The sequence below is a fragment of the Zootoca vivipara genome, chromosome 7, assembly GCF_963506605.1.
Source record: "Zootoca vivipara chromosome 7, rZooViv1.1, whole genome shotgun sequence".
Lineage (NCBI taxonomy): Eukaryota > Metazoa > Chordata > Lepidosauria > Squamata > Lacertidae > Zootoca > Zootoca vivipara.
The window spans coordinates 87919332-87942934 of NC_083282.1; the positions used below are offsets into that span (position 1 = coordinate 87919332).

The 23603-nt window shown below is 41.3% G+C and overlaps 1 protein-coding gene across 7 annotated transcripts in view; it reads right to left on the reverse strand.

Moving 5' to 3' along the window:
* The window catches only part of DIDO1 (death inducer-obliterator 1), a 71814-nt gene extending 48948 nt beyond the window's left edge, over positions 1-22866 (reverse strand). The window contains exons 1-5 of one of the 7 annotated variants that reach the window (XM_035121386.2): positions 22612-22866; positions 6180-6362; positions 4747-4945; positions 2622-2720; positions 305-1178 (exon numbers count right to left, since the gene is read on the reverse strand). In XM_035121386.2, the coding sequence (XP_034977277.2) occupies positions 305-1178; positions 2622-2720; positions 4747-4945; positions 6180-6347 (1340 nt within the window). In that variant the 5' untranslated portion in view covers positions 6348-6362; positions 22612-22866. Of the gene's footprint in view, positions 1-304; positions 1179-2621; positions 2721-4746; positions 22548-22611 lie in introns of those variants that run through there. The other 6 variants (XM_035121387.2, XM_035121388.2, XM_060277342.1 and 3 more) reach the window with 6 other exon arrangements.
* Between the last annotated feature and the right edge of the window lie 737 nt (positions 22867-23603).

Here is a 23603-nt window from a genome sequence, read left to right on the forward strand (position 1 = left end):
ACGTGCTGGCGGTGCAGCGGCAGCAGGAGGCCCCATTAGCTAAAGTGGTACCTTAGGTTAATAATGGTTTCAGGTTAAGAATGGAGCTCTGGAACGAATTAAGTTCATAACCAGAGGTACCACTGTAGCTATTTTAGAAGCTATTGTGGAAAAAAAAGTTTTTGAAAAACTATTTTAACTTCTGTATATGGCCATGAATTTTTCTTGATTTTACTAATTTATCTTTTGTAAACCGCTTTGAGGGTTTTTTTTACAATCAAGCGGTGTATAAATTTTATGAAATAAATAAGTAAATAGGTAATACCTGTTGTTGTGAGGCTGCTGACAGATACAGTACAGAGTACTAGGATCATAAACTTCAGACTCTGATTTGCTCTTTTTGGATTCTTCAGGTTCATCCCCAGTATGTGCAGGAGATCTTACTTCTTTCTTAACCTGAACTGCTTCAGTCATTTCTTTGGGAATTGTTCCTTGATCTCCAGCCTTGGTATTGCCTATACTTTCTGGTTCTTGCTTTACAGCAATTTCGGGCTTAATTTGGTTGCCTGCTTGAACATCAACTGTCTCTGTAGGATTTTGTTCTTGATGTTTTTTCCTGAGACGATTCTGTAACTCTTTCAGAGTTAGTTCTGTAGGTTTCTGCTCGACACATTTCTTTCTCAGACGGTTCTGTAGCTCTTTCAGTGTTAACCCATCACTATCACTGTCAGATGTATCATCCTCCCTTTCCTCATAGTCATGTTCTTTAGTGGTTCTCCCTTTCCCAGCTGGCTGGCCCTTAATGCCCTTTGAGTGACACTTCTGAGACATGCCTTTTACATCTGACATGCTTTCTACACTGCCTTCAGAAGCAGTTTCAATGTCTGTAACATGGCAGGATGCTGGCTCACTCAAGTCCTCAAGAGCTGTGGGAAGATTCTTTCTTCCTCTGCGCCTTACAGTTGTAAGAAATTCTTCTACCCGTTCAGTGCGTTTGGGCTGTCGCCCACTACGCCTAAGAGCCAGACTTTGCTGCTGTGGAGATGGCTGTTCGGTGATGTCCATTTCAGCATCCCCTAAACCTTCACGCTTTGCAATTGTCGTTCTCCGAAACCCCCAAGTTTTCTTGAACTCCTTACTTGTGGGTTTAATTGTTTTTTGTTCATCGTCATTGCTTTGCTCACTTTTGTCATCCAAAGCTGATGTTGAAGAGAAATGATACAAAGGATTGCATATTTTAAACATGGATTTTAAAATTTCCTTCCCATAAACAGTAACATGTTTTACACTTCTTCCTGTGTATGTTTCATTTTTGAACTTTTGAGCAAAAACATACTTCCTCTTGAAATTCCAACTAAACAGAATGCAAAGTTATAGTAGAAACAGGGCATAGTGTTAAGTTTCTCTGTCCATTACACCTTGTTTTTCCACACCTCTTCCCTTTCATGCTTAATCAACGAAGGACTGTCAGCTTACCAATATGGCAGCTACCTATCCTGGCAATGGGTAGGTGGAGACTATGACCAAGATGAATGGACATCGTATTACTCAGCCTATTATATAAAAGTCTGATCAGGGCTATGAATTCACAAGTGCAACTAGCCACTTGTCTATTGGCTTGGATCCATCTTCCCCAACCTGGTAACCTACAAATGCTTTAGGTTATAACTCCCACCAGCCCTGGATAGTATGATGAGAACTGCAGCCTAACACATTGGAATACATCAAGTTGGGGAATGCTGACCTATAACGAAAGACCAAGACGTGTCCTGTAGCAGCATATGAGAATGAAGTAACTGAAAAGTTTTACTTATTTATTTACAAAAATATCTATATACCGCTATTATTATAAAAATATCAAAGCAGTTTACATCTATCTTCTATCTATATATAATAAAGAATTAAGTCAGAGACCAATAACTATTAAAACTATTATCTTCCATTACAAATCAATGCAGACTCTGATCAGTATTATTACAGTGGTACCTTGGTACTCAAATGGCTTGGCTCCCAAACAAATTGGCTTTTGAATGCTGCAAAGTAGGTGTTCCAGTTTGTGAATGTTTTTTGGAAGCCGAACATCCAATGTGACTTCCACTTGAGTGCAGGAAGCTCCTGCAGCCAATCAGAAGCTGCACCTTGGTTTTTGAATGGTTTTGGGAGTCAAATGGACTCCCAGAACGGATTAAGCTTGAGAATCAAGGTGCCACTATATAGGCAATTGGAACCGTTAACAAAAGGTTTCAGTGTCAGGTGTTTGAGGTTCCAGCTATTTCATTTGCCTTTCCCCAGCAATCAGCATTCTGTGACCAGTGTTCATGCTAAGTCCTCACTGGGCTGTTCCCTGTTACTTATTTTGTTTAAAAATAGTTTTGTACTTCTGAGAAGCTTGGGGGTCACCACCAAACCTTCCAATATATATCTCTTGTGAATGGGTGGTGCAGTTTTGGCTACATAAGCAATAGCACTCACAGCCTAATAATCAGAATTGGAAGCAATTACAATTAGAAACCAAATAAAAAAATTCCTTCAGTAGCACCTTAAAGACCAACTAAGTTTTTATTTTGGTATGAGCTTTCGTGTGCATGCACACTTTGTCAGATAATTAGAAACCGTTATTCAGGTTAGACAAAATAATTTACCAAGAGAACGGGTTTCCATATTAGATTCAGAATCCAGTGCCAGAGATTCCAGATTCTCTTCTTCCATACCAGTGATAACACTATTCCCAAATGTCACCCCTGAAAAAGAACAGACACAAAAGGTTTTTAACACTGATTTACTTTCAAACTGATAAACATGGAAAAGCAAATTAGCTATTTCATTAAAATATTTAGATTGGGATGGGGCACCTTTTTCAGCCTGAAGCAACATTCCCTTCTGAGGATCACAGAGACAAATAGTGGGTACAGCAACTAATGTAGGTTTGTTTTTGGAGTAGACTACTTTCTATAGACACATACACACACCCTCTATTATCCATCCAGGCAAGCAGCTAGAGGACACATTGCAGCTAGGCATAAACACTCTGGGTGTGAAGCAGGGCCACTGAGGGGTGAGGCCTGGAAAGAGTCGCGAAGGGATTTAGACAGCTGATGACTTAAAAAAGCAGAACATCACTAGTTTTGTAATGGCCCTACAGTTATAGCATACAGTATTTTGAACATAGCACACATATTGTCTAAAGGGTCAATCTTCAAGGTAGAGCTGGGAAATGCTTCTGTCTGAAACTGTGGACAGCTCCTACCAGTCAATATCGACAATACCAAGCTAGATGCGCCAACAGCCTGACTCTGCATAAGGCCGCTTCCTACCCTATTGTGTTTATTTTAGCATGTGTGGAATCCAAAGTATGTTGTCTGTTACATTAATTATAGCTTGAAGGGAATAGGTTATACAATTAAAGCATGCACTTGCTGAAACATGTTCCCACACTTCCCTTCTTCCCAACTCCACAATCGCTGTCTGCCAGAAACAAATCTAGCAGTACTCTAGGTGTGCTGCAGCATAATACAAGGTACTTCCAGTTGCTCCCCTGCCCACCCCAGAGATTCTGGCTTAGTGCACATTGCCTGCACACAGACACCAAGCATATAGCTTCCAGTGTCCCTTTTACCTATAACTTCAGTTATGCTACTCTGAATAGAGCCACTGTTACCATACACATCAGCGGCACTATGGGCTCCCACTCCAGTGACTGCTCATAATCCAAGAATGGTGCCTGAATAAGAAGCATGTTCTGTAGATCACAAACTGGTCTATAAGTCTGCCTTCCTACATTTTCCATGCCCACTGGGACCTTGTCAATTTTCACCAGTCATCCCATACAATATTAGTACAATATTAGAGACAGCACATTCCATTAAAGGACTTCCTGAGATACTGAATCTAGGCAAGACTCGTTCACAAGATACTGGAAAAATCTTCTGGATTGGGGTCCATGCTTTTTGTCCTATGGAACAGCAGGGAAATGAGTCCAACACCCCTACACAATCTTTGTACTGGGTGTGCCATAGCACTCTTTCCATAATTTATTCTGTTTACAGCAAGCCTACTCAAGTTGGACTCCCATCTTTTCAGAACTGAATTTCTTCAGACAACTGTCCCCTGCCTAATTATCAACAAAGCCTCCAGCTTTGAGCCGCAAAACTCCACAAACATGTTATCTGACACAATGTCACACAGCAATGTGGACAGAGCTAGAAGGACTTGCTTTCACAATTATTGTATTTTTCCATGTATAAGATTTCCCCATGTATAAGATGACTCCTATTTTTTTTGAACCCAAAATTAAGAAATCAAATCAAACAGAACACTTTGATATTTTATTCAATATTCAAAGCACTGGCAATGGTGTAGCACCCCCACTGGCGTCTGGGGCAGCGCGGGGGGGGGGGATGTGCGAGCAGCAGCAGGGCATGCCCCACCAACACCCAAGATCGCCCAAAGCTGAGCTTTTGGGGGAGATCGCCCAAGCCAGGCACCCAGGAGGGACAGTTTAATCCCTCTGTATTCTCCATCCATGTATAAGACTCTCCTTAATTTTTGTCTTTTTTTTAGCAAACAAAATTGTCTTCTACACAGAAAAATACACTACAATAGAATTCTGAAGAGACTGCAATACAACAGAACACAGTATATAATTAAGATCTTAATATATAAGTTTACTTTGAATAGTAAATAAAGGTTATGAAATAAGGTGGATCCCAATTTCCAGAAAAAGCAGATGAAATAGAATAGGCTCCAATATCCTCTAAATGCTTTTACCTGACATAGCATTAGAGGATGCCAGTTTTTTTTCTCCCTCTTGACTTAAACCAAAGGAAGAATCACTGGAGGGCAGAAGCAAGTCACTCAGCATAAGCCCTACAGTGCAGGCTGTTCTGGGGAAGTCAGAAGCACAAAGTTCATCTTGATGCCATCCTGTTGACTCCGAAACCAGCAATGCTGCACTTGGTTTGGCTGCCTGTTACAAAAAATGTATTTAGATCATTGTTCACTTGCATTACCACTTCTTACCCGTTTGAGATCCTGCTCACACTAACTAAATTATTAGAACTTGCACCAACTTATTTTTAAAGGGGATAATTTCATTACATTATATACAGGACAAAACCCATTTGTGAATGCTACACTTGACCACAACTTTCAAAGTTTTGCCTCTATCAGTATTTTACAGGAATGGAATTGGGCACAGGTATTTTTTATAAATCAAAGAGTACTAAGGTAATTTATAGCTTCAAATTATTGTGAAGTCATAGAATGAATACTTGCAAAAGAAAAATCTTCATCCTACTATAAAATATGGGTATTCCTGCTTAGGGGATGATTTGAAGAACAAGTTGCATGTTAAGGTTTTTGAAATGATCTTCAGTATTAAAACATCCCCTTGTTTCAATTTCTTACTTTTGAGTTTTTCTTTCTAGAGCTTCTGCTGCCAGTTCTCTCTCTCTCCATCACTAACCCATACAGGGATTTGCCCAACCGACAAATCCCAACCACCAGAAATCAAAAGCTTGAAAATTCTACCCCATCTCATTTAAAGGGGCAGCACTTTAAATACTTTGTCAATACCATTTGTTCAGCGCAGAAGAAAAAAAGAGAGATTGGGGGGGTTGAATTAAATATGGCCAAAGCTGTTAAAAGTACCACCTTCAGACAAAACTAGGATCCAACAACCACACAAAAAATGCTATAGAAAAATCTAATGCAATTTTATTCTCTCCATTTATTTATGTTCTCAGATATTTTGCCATACGCAAAAGGATAATTCTTCCCTAAAACTGCATTTTAAGACAGGGCTTATTATTTGGTTACCTCAGGGGAAATTATGTTAGCATAGCCCAGGCATCCCCAAACTTCAGCCCTCCAGATGTTTTGGACTACAATTCCCATCTTCCCCAACAACTGGTCCTGTTAGCTAGGGATCATGGGAGTTGTAGGCCAAAACATCTGGAGGGCCAGAGTTTGGGGATGCCTGGCATAGCCTTTTGAAATGTATCTTTCTCAAATAAACAGGGCATAAGTATTCCTCCTTGAACTGTGTCAACCTTTAAGCAACATTATAATTCAACACGATTTACAGATAATGCAGGCCAACATATATCCTGGATGGCTTTATAAATACTATGCAAATAAAGTCTACTATGACAGGACAAGTTATCATGTGAGCCCTGTAACAACAATAAGGTATTTGATACCTTTACTAAACTGCCTTGTGTTTCACTGCTTGAAGCAGTGGCTACATCCGAGGAATCAGAGCTTGACGGCTGAAGAGATTCTGAGTTTAAAGAGCTTCCTTCCACGATGCTGCTTTGTAATAACCTCCCAATCTCCCTGTTAAGAATCTCCAACTCATCACACATCATGCAATTTTAAAAGATCTGCCAGAAGGAAGAGGGGAAAAGTTGGCTAATCATTTCTTGTTCAATTTTTTTTAAAAAATAAAAGTATCTCTTTAATTCTAAAGCAAAACTAAAAGCCTAATCATCAGCTTATACTTTAATAATACTAAAAGTCATATCCCATCAGTTAGATGACAGAATAATTGGCCATTATGCAAAAAACACATATTATACACTAAACCCCTAATGTGTTTAATTTGGAAAAAAAGTAATTAGACATTACTTTAGCATAAAGAGCAGTTGGCATACAATTTGTTCACTTCCTTCTGCTGGAAATTGTCCACTGCATTGGAGAATACATTGCAATTTTACTCTACCCTGGAGCAAGGGGATAATATTATATGTTAAACACAATAAGCTCAAGCTGGCTGAGCAAGGGTCAGCTACCGCATGTAGATGACTCCCACAAGACTTCAGAGGACCCCTTTTCTCAAACTCCCCCAAACCAAGAGCATGGGCAGCATACAAAAAGCGCTGCAGGGAACAGGTCTATTTATAAACAGCTTTCAAAAGGTAATTAGACAAATTCATGGAGGATAAGGTACTTCCAGGATTAGAGGCAGCAGAAATCTGAATATCAGTTACTGAGAAACAAAAGCAGGAGAGCGCTACTGAGTTTATTGTCCTATTCTGGGCATCACAATTTAAGAAGCATATTGGCAAGCTGGAACGTGCACACCAAGATGATCAAGGGTCTGGAAACTAAGCCTTATGAGGAAGTTGGTATGGTTAGCCTGGAAAAGAAAAGGCTGAGAGGAGAGATGATAGCCGTCTTCAAATATGGAAGATGGAGCGAGCTTGTTTTTTCATGCTCTGGACAGTAGGACTCAGACAAATGGATTCAAGTTACAAGAACGGAGATTCCGACTAGACTAAACGCCAGAAAGAACTTTATGATGCTAAGAGCAATCTGACAGTGGAACGACTACCTCAGAAGGTGGTGGACTCTCCTTCCTTGCAGGTTTTTAAGTGGAGATTGGCTGGCCATCTGCCATGGATGCTTTGAGGGGGCTGGACTGGATAACCCTAGGGTCCCTTCCAATTCTACAATTATATGATAATAATGCGAATAAGAATACACACACACACACACACACACACCTCTACAATTCTATGATTTGTGTCCTGCCTATGGGCTTCCCATAGGCATCTAACAGAATGTGGAACTACATTCTTATGCTCTTATATAAATGTCAGCAGTATCCCAATCCAGCACTTTCTCCAGGTGCCATTAAGTTACTCACTCTAATAACATCTGTAACTCTCATGAGGAAGAGTCTAAAGACTGGATGCAAAGGGAGGACGGATATGCACAGGTTTTCTATCCCCTGCAATACCCCTTCACATTGCTTGCACCTGCATTGCTGGAAAAAATGGGTAAGAGGCCTGCAGAACCCATTTGCAATACTGTACATACAGGCACCCAATTTATTGTGTCAGTGAATCAAGCCCAGAAAATTTATTAAACGTAACATGCCAATTAGACAGGTTTTAGTTTTAAATATTGGTAACTTTAAAAAATAACTAAACTCACTTGTAGAGTTAATAATCCCATCTCTGAAACTGTAGACAAGAGACCGACAGTCAATTGTTCTGGATTGACAAAAACAATGATTTGCAATATGGGCAAAACTCTACCACCAAGTAGTTAACATATTACAAAGGAGAATATATATAGTATATTTGTACTACTGTACTGTCTAACCATATTTTGGGGCAGAGATCTATTTTGTGTACATAGCTACCAATTTGTAATAATCTAAACAATGAATGGGCAAAACTGTATCTAATATAGTGAATCTATGTTTCATTCAAAATGTATATAATCAAAGCAGCAATGCTTGAGTAGCATTTTGTTCTGAAATCATATCTGAGTTATGTGAACATAAACCTTGTATTCCTTGTTCTGATTGTGGGTGTTATTAATCAATGCAGGGTAGCTAAAAGTTCAGCCACTCATGGTACAATCTACAGAGGAGGGGGGAACTGTCTCTGTGAAATATAAACCTCACTGACTTATCAGCAGTAAGGTTTACTGATTTTGCAAGGGCACATACACACATACACACACACACACACACACACACACACACACACACACGAGGGTGGACACAAGCACAAAGGTGTCATTAGAGTGAAAATAAGTGCTGTCACATGATCGGTGATTGGGCTGGATGATGTCTTTGTCAAGTTAATGGGGCTGACCAAGTCATCCATTTTTATGTCTAAAGAATAGTTAAAGTACAGATGTATTGTCATAGAAACAACTAGCTAGTGTTGTTTCCAGAAGGAGGAGGTAGGTCTTCATGCCTCATCAGGCTGGAGATCAAGGCACCATAGCAGTAGAAGAATAAGAGAATAAGAAGTCAGGGTCTAGCTTTTGCCTCGTGTCCACTGGAGCTGGGAAGACACAGAGCCCTGACTTGCTTTTTGTGATTAAACCAACGCTATGGCTTTCAGGACCCTCCCTAGAAATCCAATGGAAGAGCAAGATCTGATGGGACTCAATGCTGTAAGCCCTTCAAACTTATTGCTCTGGTTGTATATGTGTGTAAATTAAATTCACACAACATGGAGACACTACAGACTCCAGTGACTTTTATCCTAAGGAAATCAAACCCAGGATAACCACTTGAAGTCTCTCACCACTTGGAAATTGGGATGGGTGTTACAGTATTTATGCCACAGCAGAACTCTTAACAAAAGACAGGCTTCAATTCCAGCACTGCTAGGCCTGCCTACAGATGTTAACTTTTAAATGCCAAAGCAGGAGGATCCTATTCCAGGCTCCAATGATACACTGCATGCTTAAGGAAACCTACATATAATCAATCATTCAGGTTTCAGTCACATCTCCAGTCTGCTTCTAATCATCTGGTAGAAACTGTTCACTAACTTGAAAATATTTTCTATTTCTTTCTTCTAACATTATCAAGTAACAGTTAGCAACCTAAGTTTTGTGTAGATTTGTGCGCAATCCGTGCACACACTTGCATGTAAAGCCATTTGCCTTTTCTGAATGCAGCTTCTGAAAATCCCTAAAGTTCTGGTGGAGCCACAGTCAAAATGGAGCTACACTCTAAAGCAGGGGTAGGCAACCTAAGGCCCGTGGGCCGGATGTGGCCCAATCGTCTTCTCAATCCAGCCCACAGGCGGTCTGGGAATCGGCGTGTTTTTACATGAGTAGAATGTGTCCTTTTATTTAAAATGCATCTCTGGGTTATTTGTGGTGCCTGCCTGGCATTTTAACATGAGTAGAATGTGTCCTTTTATTTAAAATGCATCTCTGGGTTATTTGTGAGGCACAGGAATTCATTCACCTCCCCCCCCCAAAAAATATAGTCTGGCCCACCATATGGTCTGAGGGATGGTGGACTGGCCCCGGTTAAAAAAAGGTTGCTGACCCCTGCTCTAAAGAGATTCCCGAACTCTTGCTCTAACAAACGAGTAATTTCCCCATCTGGCATGTTGGATACTGACCTGCATATACATTGTCTATGGTGTTAGGATTTGCAAGCTTCAAGTAACTATTAACCAATTACATCAAATGGGGATGGGATTATTTTAAGTTTTAAAACCAGCACTGGAGATTGTAATGTCTGCAATACTAGATGTTATTAATCAGTAAATCCATAATGCGAAGGGGTCACTAAGAGCAAGCTGCGGCAGAAGAACCAGAAATGGAGTAGCAGCCCTGGCCAACTCACATTGCCCTTCCCAGCTCAGCCCCTCCACAGCAGCTGACAAACAAGGGTGATTTAAAATGACTGATCTAAATCATTTAGGGAGGCTTTTAATGTTTAATCGATTATTTTATTTTATTTTTCTGTTGGAAGCCGCCCAGAGTGGCTGGGGAAACCCAGCCAGATAGGCGGAGTATAAATAAATTCTTCTTCTTCTTAGGAATACCAATGTGACCTTACTGATTCTCGTGGCTTTCCATTTAAAACAGCCATTTTTCCTAAACATAAATACAATTTCCTTCCTTACTATGCTATCAGTATTCTGATAGATTCCAAGGTTTTTATAACACTAATGTGTTGGGTTGCAATATATTTCAGAACCTTTGATCACAGAAATATATCTACATTTGTACTGGAATAGTGTTTTTTTTATGTGAGAGGAAGGGTGGGATATAAATTCAATAAATGAAATATATGCATTGAGACTAGGGATGGCGAAATATGTGAATAATTATTTTTGTTTATCTCCGTACATATGCAACTACTTTAGGATCGCTTACTGGAAAACTTAATTGTTCAGAACTTTTCAAAAGCAAGAGTTTATGTTAGTTGGACCAAACGTGTTTTCCTAACATAAATTTGGGAAACAAGACACTGCTGTGAGCTCAGAGAGTGAGATAATATAGAGTACAAGATCACACAGTATGGCTTAGCAGTCACCCATCTGAGTACAGGATGAGACTCCCTGGATCCTAGCACATATGATGACTCACAATCCATGCCAGTAGGAATTATAATAAACATACTTATCAGCTGTAACATCTGCTTACTCTGCCAAAGCTCTTTTTTGGATTAAAAAATCAGGCAACACACACACACACAGTTTTATAAATGGCAATGGAATAGAATTAAAAAATACATTGTAGGGTTTAGAACATTTGTATTATATGTTGATTTTGTTTTAAGGTTATTTAAGAAATGAGTATTTCTTAGAAGAAATAGCTTAAAAGATTCCACATGTCTAACAGAATTTTATCTGTTAGCAGAATCCATCTCATATCCGCCAATCTGCATCTGAAGCATCCCTCAGTTTCAACAGTGCCACAACTATTAGCAATATGACCTGTTAACATCTGGTTGTTAACTTGAAAGTAATGTGACAGAAACACTAGACTGTGCATCATGACCATTAAATCAATCTATGTAGAAAGGAAGAAAGGAGAATCCTATCAATCAACCTAATAGTGTCTACAAACTAGATGTTGCCACCACCAAAACATCTCATTGTTATAGTACTGTATAATTATAATCATGCACAGTATTAACAAAATAAAATGACTCATTTACAGCACATAATTAGAAACCTACCAAATAGGATTCTGCTCTAGCTCAGCTTCACAACATAAAGACAAACACCCTAACATCTTCACAACCTTATTGCTTTTTGTGGTTTGCAACAAAAAAACACTCACAGAAGTAAACCAGGTATTTCAACATATTACAAGAGCCATCACAGCTATAAAACTATATTAAGCAATGAGATGTTAGTTTTCACTTAGTATGACTTGTGGGAATTACCAACACAGCATTTGTGTACTGTATAGATGTCTATTTCACAACCAAAATCACATGGAATACCAAGTACTGTATTTGATTTCTCTTTTCCATAGCCACTCAAAAGCGTTATTTCTTCATTGTCGCTATTATAATAACATAACCAGACTTTGTCATCCCAGTTAGCAGCTTATTTGAAATACATCAATCTTTTCATTCTAGCCAAGATCTTGGAACAGCACAGTTAAAAGAAAAAACATGAAAATAAACAGCCGAGTTACGCAGTCTTCATTCCTTTGCTGTTGCTGTATATTATTTTCACCAACAAAACTGAGCAGTGGATCTCTGAAGATAAAGACTCTTAAGTTGTCAACCTTTTCACAATTAGCTGAATGTGTCCACAGCCGATCTGATCTTTTACATTATATCTCTCTCCCCATTTCACCAACAGTGTAACCCAAAGATCAACAAACATTTCAAAATTTTCATTGTTAGGAAATAGCTAAAAATGCTTATGAGAATTTAAATAAATATAATGCATGGAGGTGGAAAGTAAAAGGTAGACCCTATGTAAACAAAGTAAAAATACATTCTAGCAAGACTGGTGGAAGAGAAAGTACAATAGTAGGAATAGCTGCAAAGAGGTGTTCATCACTTCTTAAAATCTTTTCACAGAGTACCATACATAGGAAAAACCATTGATCATCAAGAGCTATTCTATTTAACAAAAAAAGCCTAATTTAAGAGGGGGCAGAAATGAGCAATCAAAGCATTTTAATCCAATATTTCATTATGTAAGCTATTATAACATCCTCTCCTGGACATTACAATAGGACAGACATCACCAATGATCCACCATACTTCAAGGAGTTTCTCTAAGGATGTCACAAAAAATGTATCAGAAATGCCTGTAATGTTTTTATGTCTCATGAATAATGAATTTCCCTAGTGTATAAAACTCTATTACTACAATATATAAAACTATACACAAAGCCATATAAAAATATGTGTCGGTGTTCAGCAGGGCCTATACACACAGCAGAGAGCTCACCCTAAACAAGGCTTTCTGGAGCATGCAGCTTGCACAGAGCCAAGTCAACATGCCCACTCCAGCTCGAAGCTAGATGAGGCAAGAAGCAGTCTACATACCACCACTCCCTCCACTCTGTCCACATCAAAGATGGATGTGGGGGGCAGGGGGATACTACTCAGCCAACCTGCCATGCCTCCATCTTAGAAGTTGAAGGGGGAAAGAGAGTATGTGCTTCTGTAAGAAAGTATGGCAAGGGCTTGCCAATTTGGCCGTGCACAAGCAGGGTTTATCTCTCAGCTTAGTCAGATGCTGCTCTGACAAAGGATTGCTATTTTTTTGCACGCTGAAATGTGCATGAATGGTGAGTAGTCAGTCCACAAATTCCACATATAAGGTTATTTATTTTGTTCCTCCTATCAACAACCTATACAGACTTTAGCGGCGTTTACAATGACATTCTGCTTCTTGTAACATGCTAATAGAATAACGCTAGTGGAACCCTTCCAAAAGCAGCTGTCATGATTACAGTACAATGTACTCAAAAATCTAACGGAGAAAAAGCTGAGCTAAAAGCAAAAACCAAAACTTTCCACAAATGGTACTTGGTACAACGGTGGGTTCACATGATTAGCCTGTTAATGGGGTATATCACAGAACCCTGTTTCTGTATGTACTAATGCTTCAGAAGAAGGGAGGTGGTGAGCAAAATAAAGCAACGACAAATTCTGCAACTTGCTATGTCTTTTGTAATGCTCAAAGCTCCCAGTCAAGAGGGCTCTACCACCACAATCTATAGTCCTGGCCTCCAACATCACCCTCCCTCACACACACACACTTCCTTAACTCTTTGTTACTCTAGTGGAGTACTCCAGAGAAAACAGATGTTGCCAAAACAATAGAGATAGTTACACCCGGGTATGATGGAATGCTGCAGACTGCTGCCAAAGGCGGCTAAGAGCCAGAACTGTGCAAAGCTGCGGCAGATGTCTTTTGACCAAAGCTGCAGGCTATGGATAGAGTCAACTGCTGAAAACATCCTTAGTTCACAGTGACATTCAACAATTCCAGAAAGAAAATTTGGCCTAGATATTAATTTCCCAATAACCCTTATGAAACATGGAACTATCAGCATCCACCTCATACAGAGTGACATCAGTAAGCCAACTCAGTTCTGCTACATCTGACTGGCAGAAAACCACAATAAACTCTTGTCTCCAACATCTTAGACAGGGACTGACTCTAACATGAACATTCTCTAACTGAAGGCTGGCAGGGATTATATCTAGGATTTATACAATCAAATAAGTGGAAGATACAAAAAAAATAAGATGGCTCTTGTACACAATTTCGCACTATGCTGCAGTACCATTCTCATACTAACTACTGCCATCTGCCATCTACATCACAGCAATATATAAAGGCCAGTGACCTGTACACAGAATGTGTACACTTTACAAAGGGAAACCTAGGTTGTAAACAGAAAAACATAGCACAAAGCAAGTTGCTGTTCCTTCCTACAGTTCATTTGTGCATGAATCCTGCAGCTTATGCAATTCCTATAAATTTTGCAGCTGATCCTCCAATATCCTGTCAAAAAGCCAGTTCAATTATTTTGTTCATACACTTCCATACACTTTAGTTCAATATATGAAGGGTGCACCTAGTATACTGCTTTAATTGGGTTGTTGTTGTTGTTTGCAAAACTTTCAGTGCATATTTTGTTCAAGGTGTCACCTCCCTAGGACATTGCTGCTAAACTATGTAAGTACTTTTAATCACAACCAGCATGCTAGCAAGCATTTTGAGACGAAATTATACCACCCTATTGATTTAAATTAACTTATTTTTCCCTATATCCTCATGTATCATTTTGACAACAGCCAACATGCTAGTGGAAATGCAAAGGAACATACCGTACATATCATACTACACTTGCTATTTTATTCTAGTCCATTTCATTTGCAGTTTTTGGGTTGGTTGTTTTGCATACATGTAATTCCTCAAAGGCAACACAAATATCCTTTCAGTAAGCTAAAGAAATAATTGGCTAAATAGGCAAAATGAGACATTTTTGTGAATGTTCAAGATCAGAGAAAACATTGTCCACACTTAGCACAATCCATCTGGAAGGTCGCTTTCACCAAGCACTCTGAGCTGAACAAACCCATGTATAATTTGCAAGTATTTCATTAAAATGGCGGAGTAGGCCTTTGTACAACCAGCTACGCGAGTAAGCACTATCCTGCTTTTCGGGTTGTCTAACGTAACGGCATAATGCAAATATCAAATTCTATTTGTCTGACATTAACCTGGAAGTAACCTGCATGGGTGGCTTAGTTTTTATCAAAAGTATCTCTTACAGCGATGAATGGCAGGAAGAAACTCCAATGAAAATCCTCATTATTACATATTTTTACATGGCTGTTTATTTGTATATATTTTAAATTTATATACATGGATGTTTTATGATGGCCTATATTGGTAATGCCTAACACAGGTTTGGCAAAGTAAGTACAGTAGGCCTTTGCCAGTGAATTGTGACACTTCTTTGATTTCCTATAATAAAGTTATATTCAGATTCCACTCATATAAACAGGATAGCAAGTTTAAACACTAAATTAAAAATTAGTGTTTTAAGGTACTTTAATCTCTGGAATTATTTGAGGGGAAAGGAGTACTTTCAGTTTAAGTACTCCGCGGACCCGTCTGGAACGGATTAATCCACTTTCCATTACTTTCAATGGGAAAGTTCGCTTCAGGTTAAGTATGCTTCAAGTTAAGTACAGACTTCCAGAACCAATTGTATACTTAAACTGAGGTACCACTGTAGTTTGAATATTCCAGACACTCCCCCCCCCTATTTTTCCAGGGGGGAAAACGCTTTGGGGGGGAATGGGGAGAAACTTGGTTTTCCCCAATTTTTCTGGGGTTTTTTCCAGGCCTTCCCATCTAACTATAATTTGTGGCAATGTTTAGCCTATTGATGAGAACAATGTGCATTCTTTACACATATCTTATTCCTGCTTTTGTTCTTCCATATCTACTGCCTTTGTGGTGGCTGCAGAAATCTGCTGTGGATTTTGAGAAATAATTATTTGCTTCGCCCCCAAAGTGTTGTTATTAATTACCCACCCTTCTCCCTAAGGTTGCAGGATGGGTTCTACCAGCACGAGGCCCAATCAGGTAACAGAAGCCTAAAATCTAGCACTTTGAGTAGTATTCAAGGTGTTAGGGCAAAATTCTGGGTGCGAGAATGCTCAGCCACCCAGCTCATCAGGCAAGGGCCTGTGGTCGTTGCGGAGTATAAAAGGAAGGAGTCCAGCCACGATCCGGAGCAAACAGCAAGGTTTATTACTGCGCAGCAGGTTCAATGCCAGACTGAACACCGTGAACAGGGCTGCAAGAACTTTTAAAACTTCCCACCACCATCCCATAATGCACATCGAAAGCATCATACATACATCACTTGTGACAGGGTAAAACGTCAGAAAAGGGGAAGGTGCAAGGGGCATTAGCATACAGGTAAACAGGAGGTAAGCAGGATTAGCATACGGTAACAATGCACGATGTCCCAGGACATTGTTAAGCAAGTACCAGTAAGTATCTGGGAGGGGATCCTTGAGTACCTGGTGGGGAAAAACAATGGGTCCAGGTGTGAGTATTGCCTCTGGCTTCGGAGGGTTGGGAATGGCAGGAGATGGTACCTGAATGGATTATGGATATGCAGAGGAGCACCACCCTGGCTACCTGACCTCTTGCTTAAGGGATTATGGCTGTTCCCTGCATCCCTGAGAGCCCTTGGCCATAGTAGAAAAAGGGGGTTTCATTTAGAAATAAAGATACACTGTATTCATTCATAAAGAAATATGGTTACATAGAGTCTCAGGCAACAGAGAAAGGGTAGGAAAGGGAGCCTTTATTACTCAGGGCTTGATCTTGAGGGGGTTCGTGTTGGTGCGATACTAGAGTGGTGTTGTAGGATCAAATGGGGTCCCCTAGAGGGCATTAGTGCCAATCTTGATTCCCAAATGAAGCCTCGTTTGGGTGCCCCCCCCTATAAAATTCCCTAACACAAGGGAAACATCCACTGACCAAAAAAAATCTGTCAGCAGAACAGGGAGGAAGGTTTTCAGTGATACCTCCCTCATTTTATCTTTTGTCTCCCAAGCTATTTCAGACTTGACAGTATGTACTATTAACTCAAACATTAACTCTCCTGTGATTTTATTGCTTTCCTCCAACATAATTCTACTTCCAATTGCTCCAGCCCAAACTTAAATCTCTTAGTGTGTACTTAAACGCTAAAACTAAGCTGACTACTCGTAGGTAAGTGTCACTGAATCAAATTTACTTAAAGTAAATTCTCTCATTATTGGGGTTCTAGTTTAGTTGTGCTGAGAAAACACAAAGCCCATAAAGTCTCTCTGGGTTCAATGATTACAGTGGTGTTTCTTTCTGTAATCACCTGATAAGCCCTTTACAGTAATACCTCGGGTTACGAACGCGATCCGTTACGGATCGCAGTTCGTAACCCGAATAGTTCGTAAACCGAACGCAATGGGCAGCGCCATTTTGCGCACGCGCGCGCCGCTTCTACCAAAATGGGGGCAGAGGACAGTTATTTTGGCTGAGGAAAGTTTTCTGGAGAGCAAGCAATGGCTTATTAGAAGTTGACTAATGTAGTTAAGTTTGGCACTGCAGGGATTATTCAAGCCAACCATGGGAGAGCTGGCAATTTGGAGACTGGAGGGGAGAGAAAGCAATAAACGAAAGAGTGGTACACTGGAATTGGGTACTTCGGATTTTTAAAAAAAATTCCCCAGGTTCTACCATTTTAAAATTTTATTTTGTGGCTCCATGGCATCTGCTGGCTGGATAATTTGGTCATCCAATGCATCTGAGATTGATGACTCTGTCAGAGATCCTATTTTCAAACCAGCTGCAAAAATCATCTCACCTTCTAGCTCTCAGAGCTACTTTTTACTGCTCACACACATTCCTTCATCTCTTTCTTCCTACAGTCCCACAAATCTGCTGCGGAGGATTAAGAAATCCTCCAAAGCAGATTTTTTGGGGGCATACAGCTACCGGTAACTCTTGGGTGAGAAGAGTTAACTAGACGTCCTGTTGCTCAAGTTGATTTCTTTAATGCAGGCCCTTCATGTGTTATTGGACTTCAACTCCCATTACCCCCAGGCAGAATGGCCAATAGTCAGGAATGATAGGAGATGTAATCCAGCAATCTGGGAGGCCACATGTTCCCCAGCCCTAATTTAGAGGCTTCAGCAGCCAATGCTTTTTGTGTGGTGGTTCAACTGTGAGAGCTGAACCAACAATTTACAATTAGCACACCCAATGCTTAAATTTTACATTACACAACTATTGGCCTAAACTGGAAAATATTTTAAATCCCTATACATCACTATAGAACTCTTCTAACCAAACCTCAAGGCAGCCAAAGGAGTATATTTATTCCAATGCCCCTAGAAAGATATGTAATACCAAGGATTAATTCCACCTGAAAACATATACTTGTAAGCTAGTTCAAAAAATACGAATACTTTTATTTAAAATAACTTATATACTGGTACTGCCTTTCACCAGAATTATTATGAGGCAGTTTACAAAAATAAGGGCAATACAATAAAACAATACAGCTAAAATATACAAAAAATATATCCAGAGGTTGTACTAAGAATTAACAGCTTGAGAATGCCAAGAAAACAGATGTAGCCTAACAACCTCTACATAGAACATTTTTCTCTTCACTTCGGCTGAATTGCAACCCTGAGCACAATCTGAGACCAAGACCCAAAGCCATCATGAGTAATCATATATCAATAAATAAAGTTAAGTAATGTGCACAAATATATATATAAATGTAAACTGGCCATGTGGATGTGTCTCCATTTTCTCCGAAACCGTTTGACCGATTGCATTCAAAGTTTGACACAACGTCCCAAGTGAATATGCAAGAGACCATATACAGTTTGCGTAGACAGATGTCGCATCTGGGCCACATAAAACGCCAAAAACCCTATTTTTCAGAACTTACAACTCAGACGAAAGTACATGCTGGGAAATAGAAGCCAGAAGCTCCGTCTCCAAGGCCAAGCTGAGATCGTGACATCACCAACCGACATGCTATAACCACCACAAAGGCCAGGCGCCGGGATCCTGCCCCTAGCCCCCCACGTCCAACCATCACAGACAGACCACGCCACGCCGACACTGTGCAGAAAAGCGGACCACGCCCCACCGTTCCCTCCCCAACAGCGAATACCTGACATACAGGCCTGGATACGCCGCCACCGCCACCAGGGGGGACACACAGGGAGGGGGGACTGGGAAGTCACAGAGATGAGCAGAGGGATGGGGAGAGAAGGGGGAGTGCAGGGAGGGGGTGGGGCTGCTCACAGGGATGTGCCGGGAAATGGGGAGAGGGGGGAATAACTCATAGGTCGGGACAGGATGGGGACACTCACAGGGATGAACCGGGGGCTGGGGGAAGGAGGGGGGGAATATCTCAAACAAAATGAAGAGGGACTCTGAAGGTGAGTGGAGTCTGAAGGGGGACCCTGGGGTTCCATTTAACAGGCTGAGCCACAGCAACGCGTGGCATTCAAATGTCAAGGTACCACTGTATGAAACCTGCATTGTTATGAAGTTCATAATGACCTACTATGTCACCATGGTAGGGTTATCATATGATGCCAAGGACAGCAAGGTGGAAAAATATCTTCTGCTCCAGAAGGAACCATAAAGGACAAAGGAAATTACACACAAGGAAAATATGAACTTCTCAGAATAGGAGTTCTGTCAACAGGAATTAATGACCTGAACTGAATTCCACACTTTTCCAAATTCAAGGTTAGGCATCTTATTGGGAAAGTTTAAAGAAAGTAAACATTAGACTTTTACTATCCTTAAAAATAAGTAAGCACAAAACAAAAATTAAATTTAAGCTTTCCATTCCATTACCACAGCAGACTACACACAGTTTAGTATTACGAAGTATAGTAAAGTCAGCTTCAGAAGTTAAAAAGGTAACATATACTGTAAAAAGATTCTAAAGTCACTTGAGTAAAGCATGCAGTAGTAAAAACATGGGTGTAATTGGTTCCGGAAGTCTGCTCATAAACTGAAGCGTTCATAAACTGAAGCGAACTTTCCCATTGAAAGTAATGGAAAGTGAATTAATCCGTTCCAGATGGGTCCACGGCGTTCGTAAACCGAAAATTCGTAAACCGAGGTGTTCGTAAACCGAGGTTCCACTGTATATAAGCTAATTGTCAAATGGCACCTTACACCAAAATTGCAGTCACCACAATGGATTGTTTAGGCGCCACCCCCTGCCCCCGATGGGGGTTATTATTATTATTATTCATTTCATTTCTATAACACTTTATATTTTAAAAAAGGAAATCTCAAAGTGGTTTACAACCCATTAAAACATCAAGTAAAACAATCCAGAATAAAATTAATCAAGTTTCAAGGATCCTTCTCTAAGTGACATTTTGCTTTCCCCCAGTAATAACCTGGCACCCAAAGATCTCTGCATGGTCACAATTGGACCCGCACTAGACGCAAAACGCACATGGTTAATTTCTAACACTGCATGCAAACAATTGCATTTTTATAGCACAATCTTATACTTGACTACGATACAGTAGTTCGATGGAACTTATTCTCAGATAAACAAGTATATGATTGCATGGAACAGAAGATTAGACTCTTCAGTGGTTTTTTTTCTTTAAAAAATGTGAAGCGGTATTCTCGTTTTCCTACTCATATTGAAATACTGCCCCTCAATGAGGCCAAACTTAGATTCACAAAATGTTTAGGGGTATGTATACCCCTGTGTACCCCCAGAAAAATGGACTGCTTCAATCCTATTATTAGGTATTAATCAGTTATTTTTGTCCAGAAGCTTATGAAGGCCTGCCACAACAGACTCAACTGGAATCTAGCTACACACATGTATTAAAAGGTATCCAGTTCTCCCTTTAGAAAGTGTTATGCATAGAAATTGCCCTAACCATTGTTATAAGAATTTTAAGGTCATATATATATATAATAATTGTTCATAAAACATGCACATGAATGTACAGAAACATGTCTGGGGCAGCACAGGAGGACAGGCCTGACTGACACCATTTTGACTCTCTCTCTCTGACCAGGTGTTCCTCTGCAGGGAGGAAGGGGGGTGGGGGGAACCTTCTCATTGTCTCAGGAATTAAAGTGATTCTCCCTGGCATCCTGATACCTGGGTGCCAGACAAAAGGGTGTGATTAACTTGGCTGGGAAACAGGGAAATGTAAATATCTCTCTCTTTTGTTGATTAGGTTTTGGGGGCAGGGGGCAGGGTTCAGGATGCTCAGATTACTGCCACCAGACCTCCCCTTTCATGATGTACCTATGATGAATCTAGGGAGAGGGGTCTTGGGCTACACCCCTTCTGTGACTGAATTTCAAATTTCTTTTTAAGGGCAGGACACCTTTGTTTGGGGTTCTTTCCTTGTTCTCCTGCGTGAGAGGAAGGACCCTGTTGCAACAGCGAAAATAAAGGCTTTGCTTCTCAAACTTCTCTGGTTGGCCTCTGTTATATTCTCCAACCGATGGAGAACCCAATAAGGGAATAAGGGCAGATTTTTGCCTATATCACCATGCTATTATTGAAACACCTCATTTATATATTATTCAGTGTTTTACCCTTTGCCAACTTCTAAGGCTAAGCACACAAAACAGTAACACATGAAAATCATTTATACTGGACAGGAGAGACTGATTACACTTAAAAGAGGCAGCTTCACTGCTGGGCAGGAACAGCCTTCCAGACAAAAATAAAACCCACACTACCAAACAGGCAGGAGGTCATAAACCTCCACTTTGAACTATTAACTTTGCAATTCTATGCCTATTCAGTAGTAAACACCATTGAATTCAATGAGATTAACTCCCAGGTAAGTATGTACAGGATTCTAGTCCTAGGCTACAATTACTTACACACTTACCTATGAATTAAGTTCTGCTGAAGTCAACAGGGCTTACGTTTATGATGACATATATACACACATACATACATACACACATATATGGTGATCACGTTCAAGGTGTATGTGTGTACAGTATACACCTGGAACGTGATCACCGTGTGTGTGTGGGGGGGGGAGAGAGATACATAGATACACACCTGGAACGTGATCACCTTAACTAAAACATATGCAAGCGAAAGGAAAGGCGGCGACTGCCGGCGAAATAAAATGATGATAAAGATTGCGGCATAAGCAGCCAGAGGAAGAATCAGATATTCTTAATCCAAAACCAGAGGAAGGTGTGGCCAGACTCGCCACCGAAAAACAGGTCGGCAAGCTCAAATAAGGTCTCTCAGATTCTAAAGAGGGGAAGGGTGGGGAGAGATGATGCCCCCCCACAACGACGAATTGCAGGGTTTAGCACGGCGGGGGCCGGAGTCTACTTACTACTGCACTGCTAACACGCCAAGCGGATCCTGAAACAATTACTCGGAAGGCCTGTAATTAAAAAGGTGGGGGAAACACCGCAAACTCGCCTTCCTCCGTTTCTCTCTCTCTCTCTCTCTCTCTCTCTCTGGTGGCCACGTTATCACACCCCGGGCAAGGAGCGATTTCTTCCCCAAAACAACCCCCAAACCCTCCCACGTTCAAGGGGGGGCCTTTTACCGGGTGCCCCGGGGGCGTCACGAAGCCCTCCGACGTCACCCGATTGTGGTCTCACACCGCGGGGTTTGCACGAGCGACGGTTTTAAAGGCCCTGATCCCGACTTAACCCCGGGGGAGGGGGAAAAGAGAAAAGGCTAGATAGGGCGAGGTCGCTCCTCCCGCCGCCCCCCACCCTCCGCCCGCGCTGACTGCCGCCTTCTTCCTCCTCCTCCTCCTCCATTTTCCAGCCAGGCCCGAAGCGGCTGCCCCTCACTCACCGTAGAGGAGGGAAAATGGGGGCTCGAAGAAAAATAAGGGGGGCAGAGAGACTCGGGGGTGGGGGAGAAAGCGAGCGCGTTCCCGCCTCGGTGCCGGCGCCTCTCCTCCTCGCTGGGCCTCAGCCGAGACGGGCGGCGGCGGCGGCGGCCGCCATTTCCATTCCCTCCGCCTCCTTCTCTCCTTCCCTCACGGATCCCTTCAGACTTGTTGCTCCGCCCGCGCCGAGGCTGAGAGGAAGCCGTCGCCAAAATGGCCGCCCGAGGTGGCTGCGCGCGAAGCGGTGCGCGTTGGGCTGGGGGGCGGGGCGGAGGAGGACGCTCTGCCTCCTCGCGCGCAGTGGCGGTTGGGAAGGCGCCGAGAGGGAATCCGGGCGCGGAAAGAACCACAGAGAGAACGGGAACTTAGAGTGTCTCTCTCTCTCTCTCTGGTGGGGAGAGCGGCGCAGAGCGGCAAAGAAAGGTATCGGGCGCCTCCTCTGGACGGGAGGAAGAAGTGGCGCAGCGTTCTTAATCTTATGCTGGTCTGTGACCGAAATAAGTTTGATACAGTACTGTACTGTACTGATACTGATGAATATCAGTGTAATTAAAATAAACTTAAAATAAACCACCAATCAGTGGTGGAAGAACTTGTGAAACTAGTTTGGTGCACAGGGTGGAGACACAACCACAGATAAAAGCAATTTTGTTGCCAGAATTGCTAATAGGATTCTACTGGATTGCACTTCTAAACATTTTGGGATTCTTCTTAGGGACCTGCACTTCCTCATTGTGCAACCCAATAACATCTACTCAGTTTGCAGAGGACATTTCCAGCCCTACCTAGAGATCCTGGAACTGAATCTCCAACCTTCTGCATGCAAGTCACTAGTTCTAACACTGAGCTATGTCCTTCCCACAAGAAGGACGTCTTTTCACCCAAGCTTTAACTCTTCCATCAGATTCTATAATGCTGTTTTACTGTTTTTACTAAACAGTTTTGTCGTTTCGTT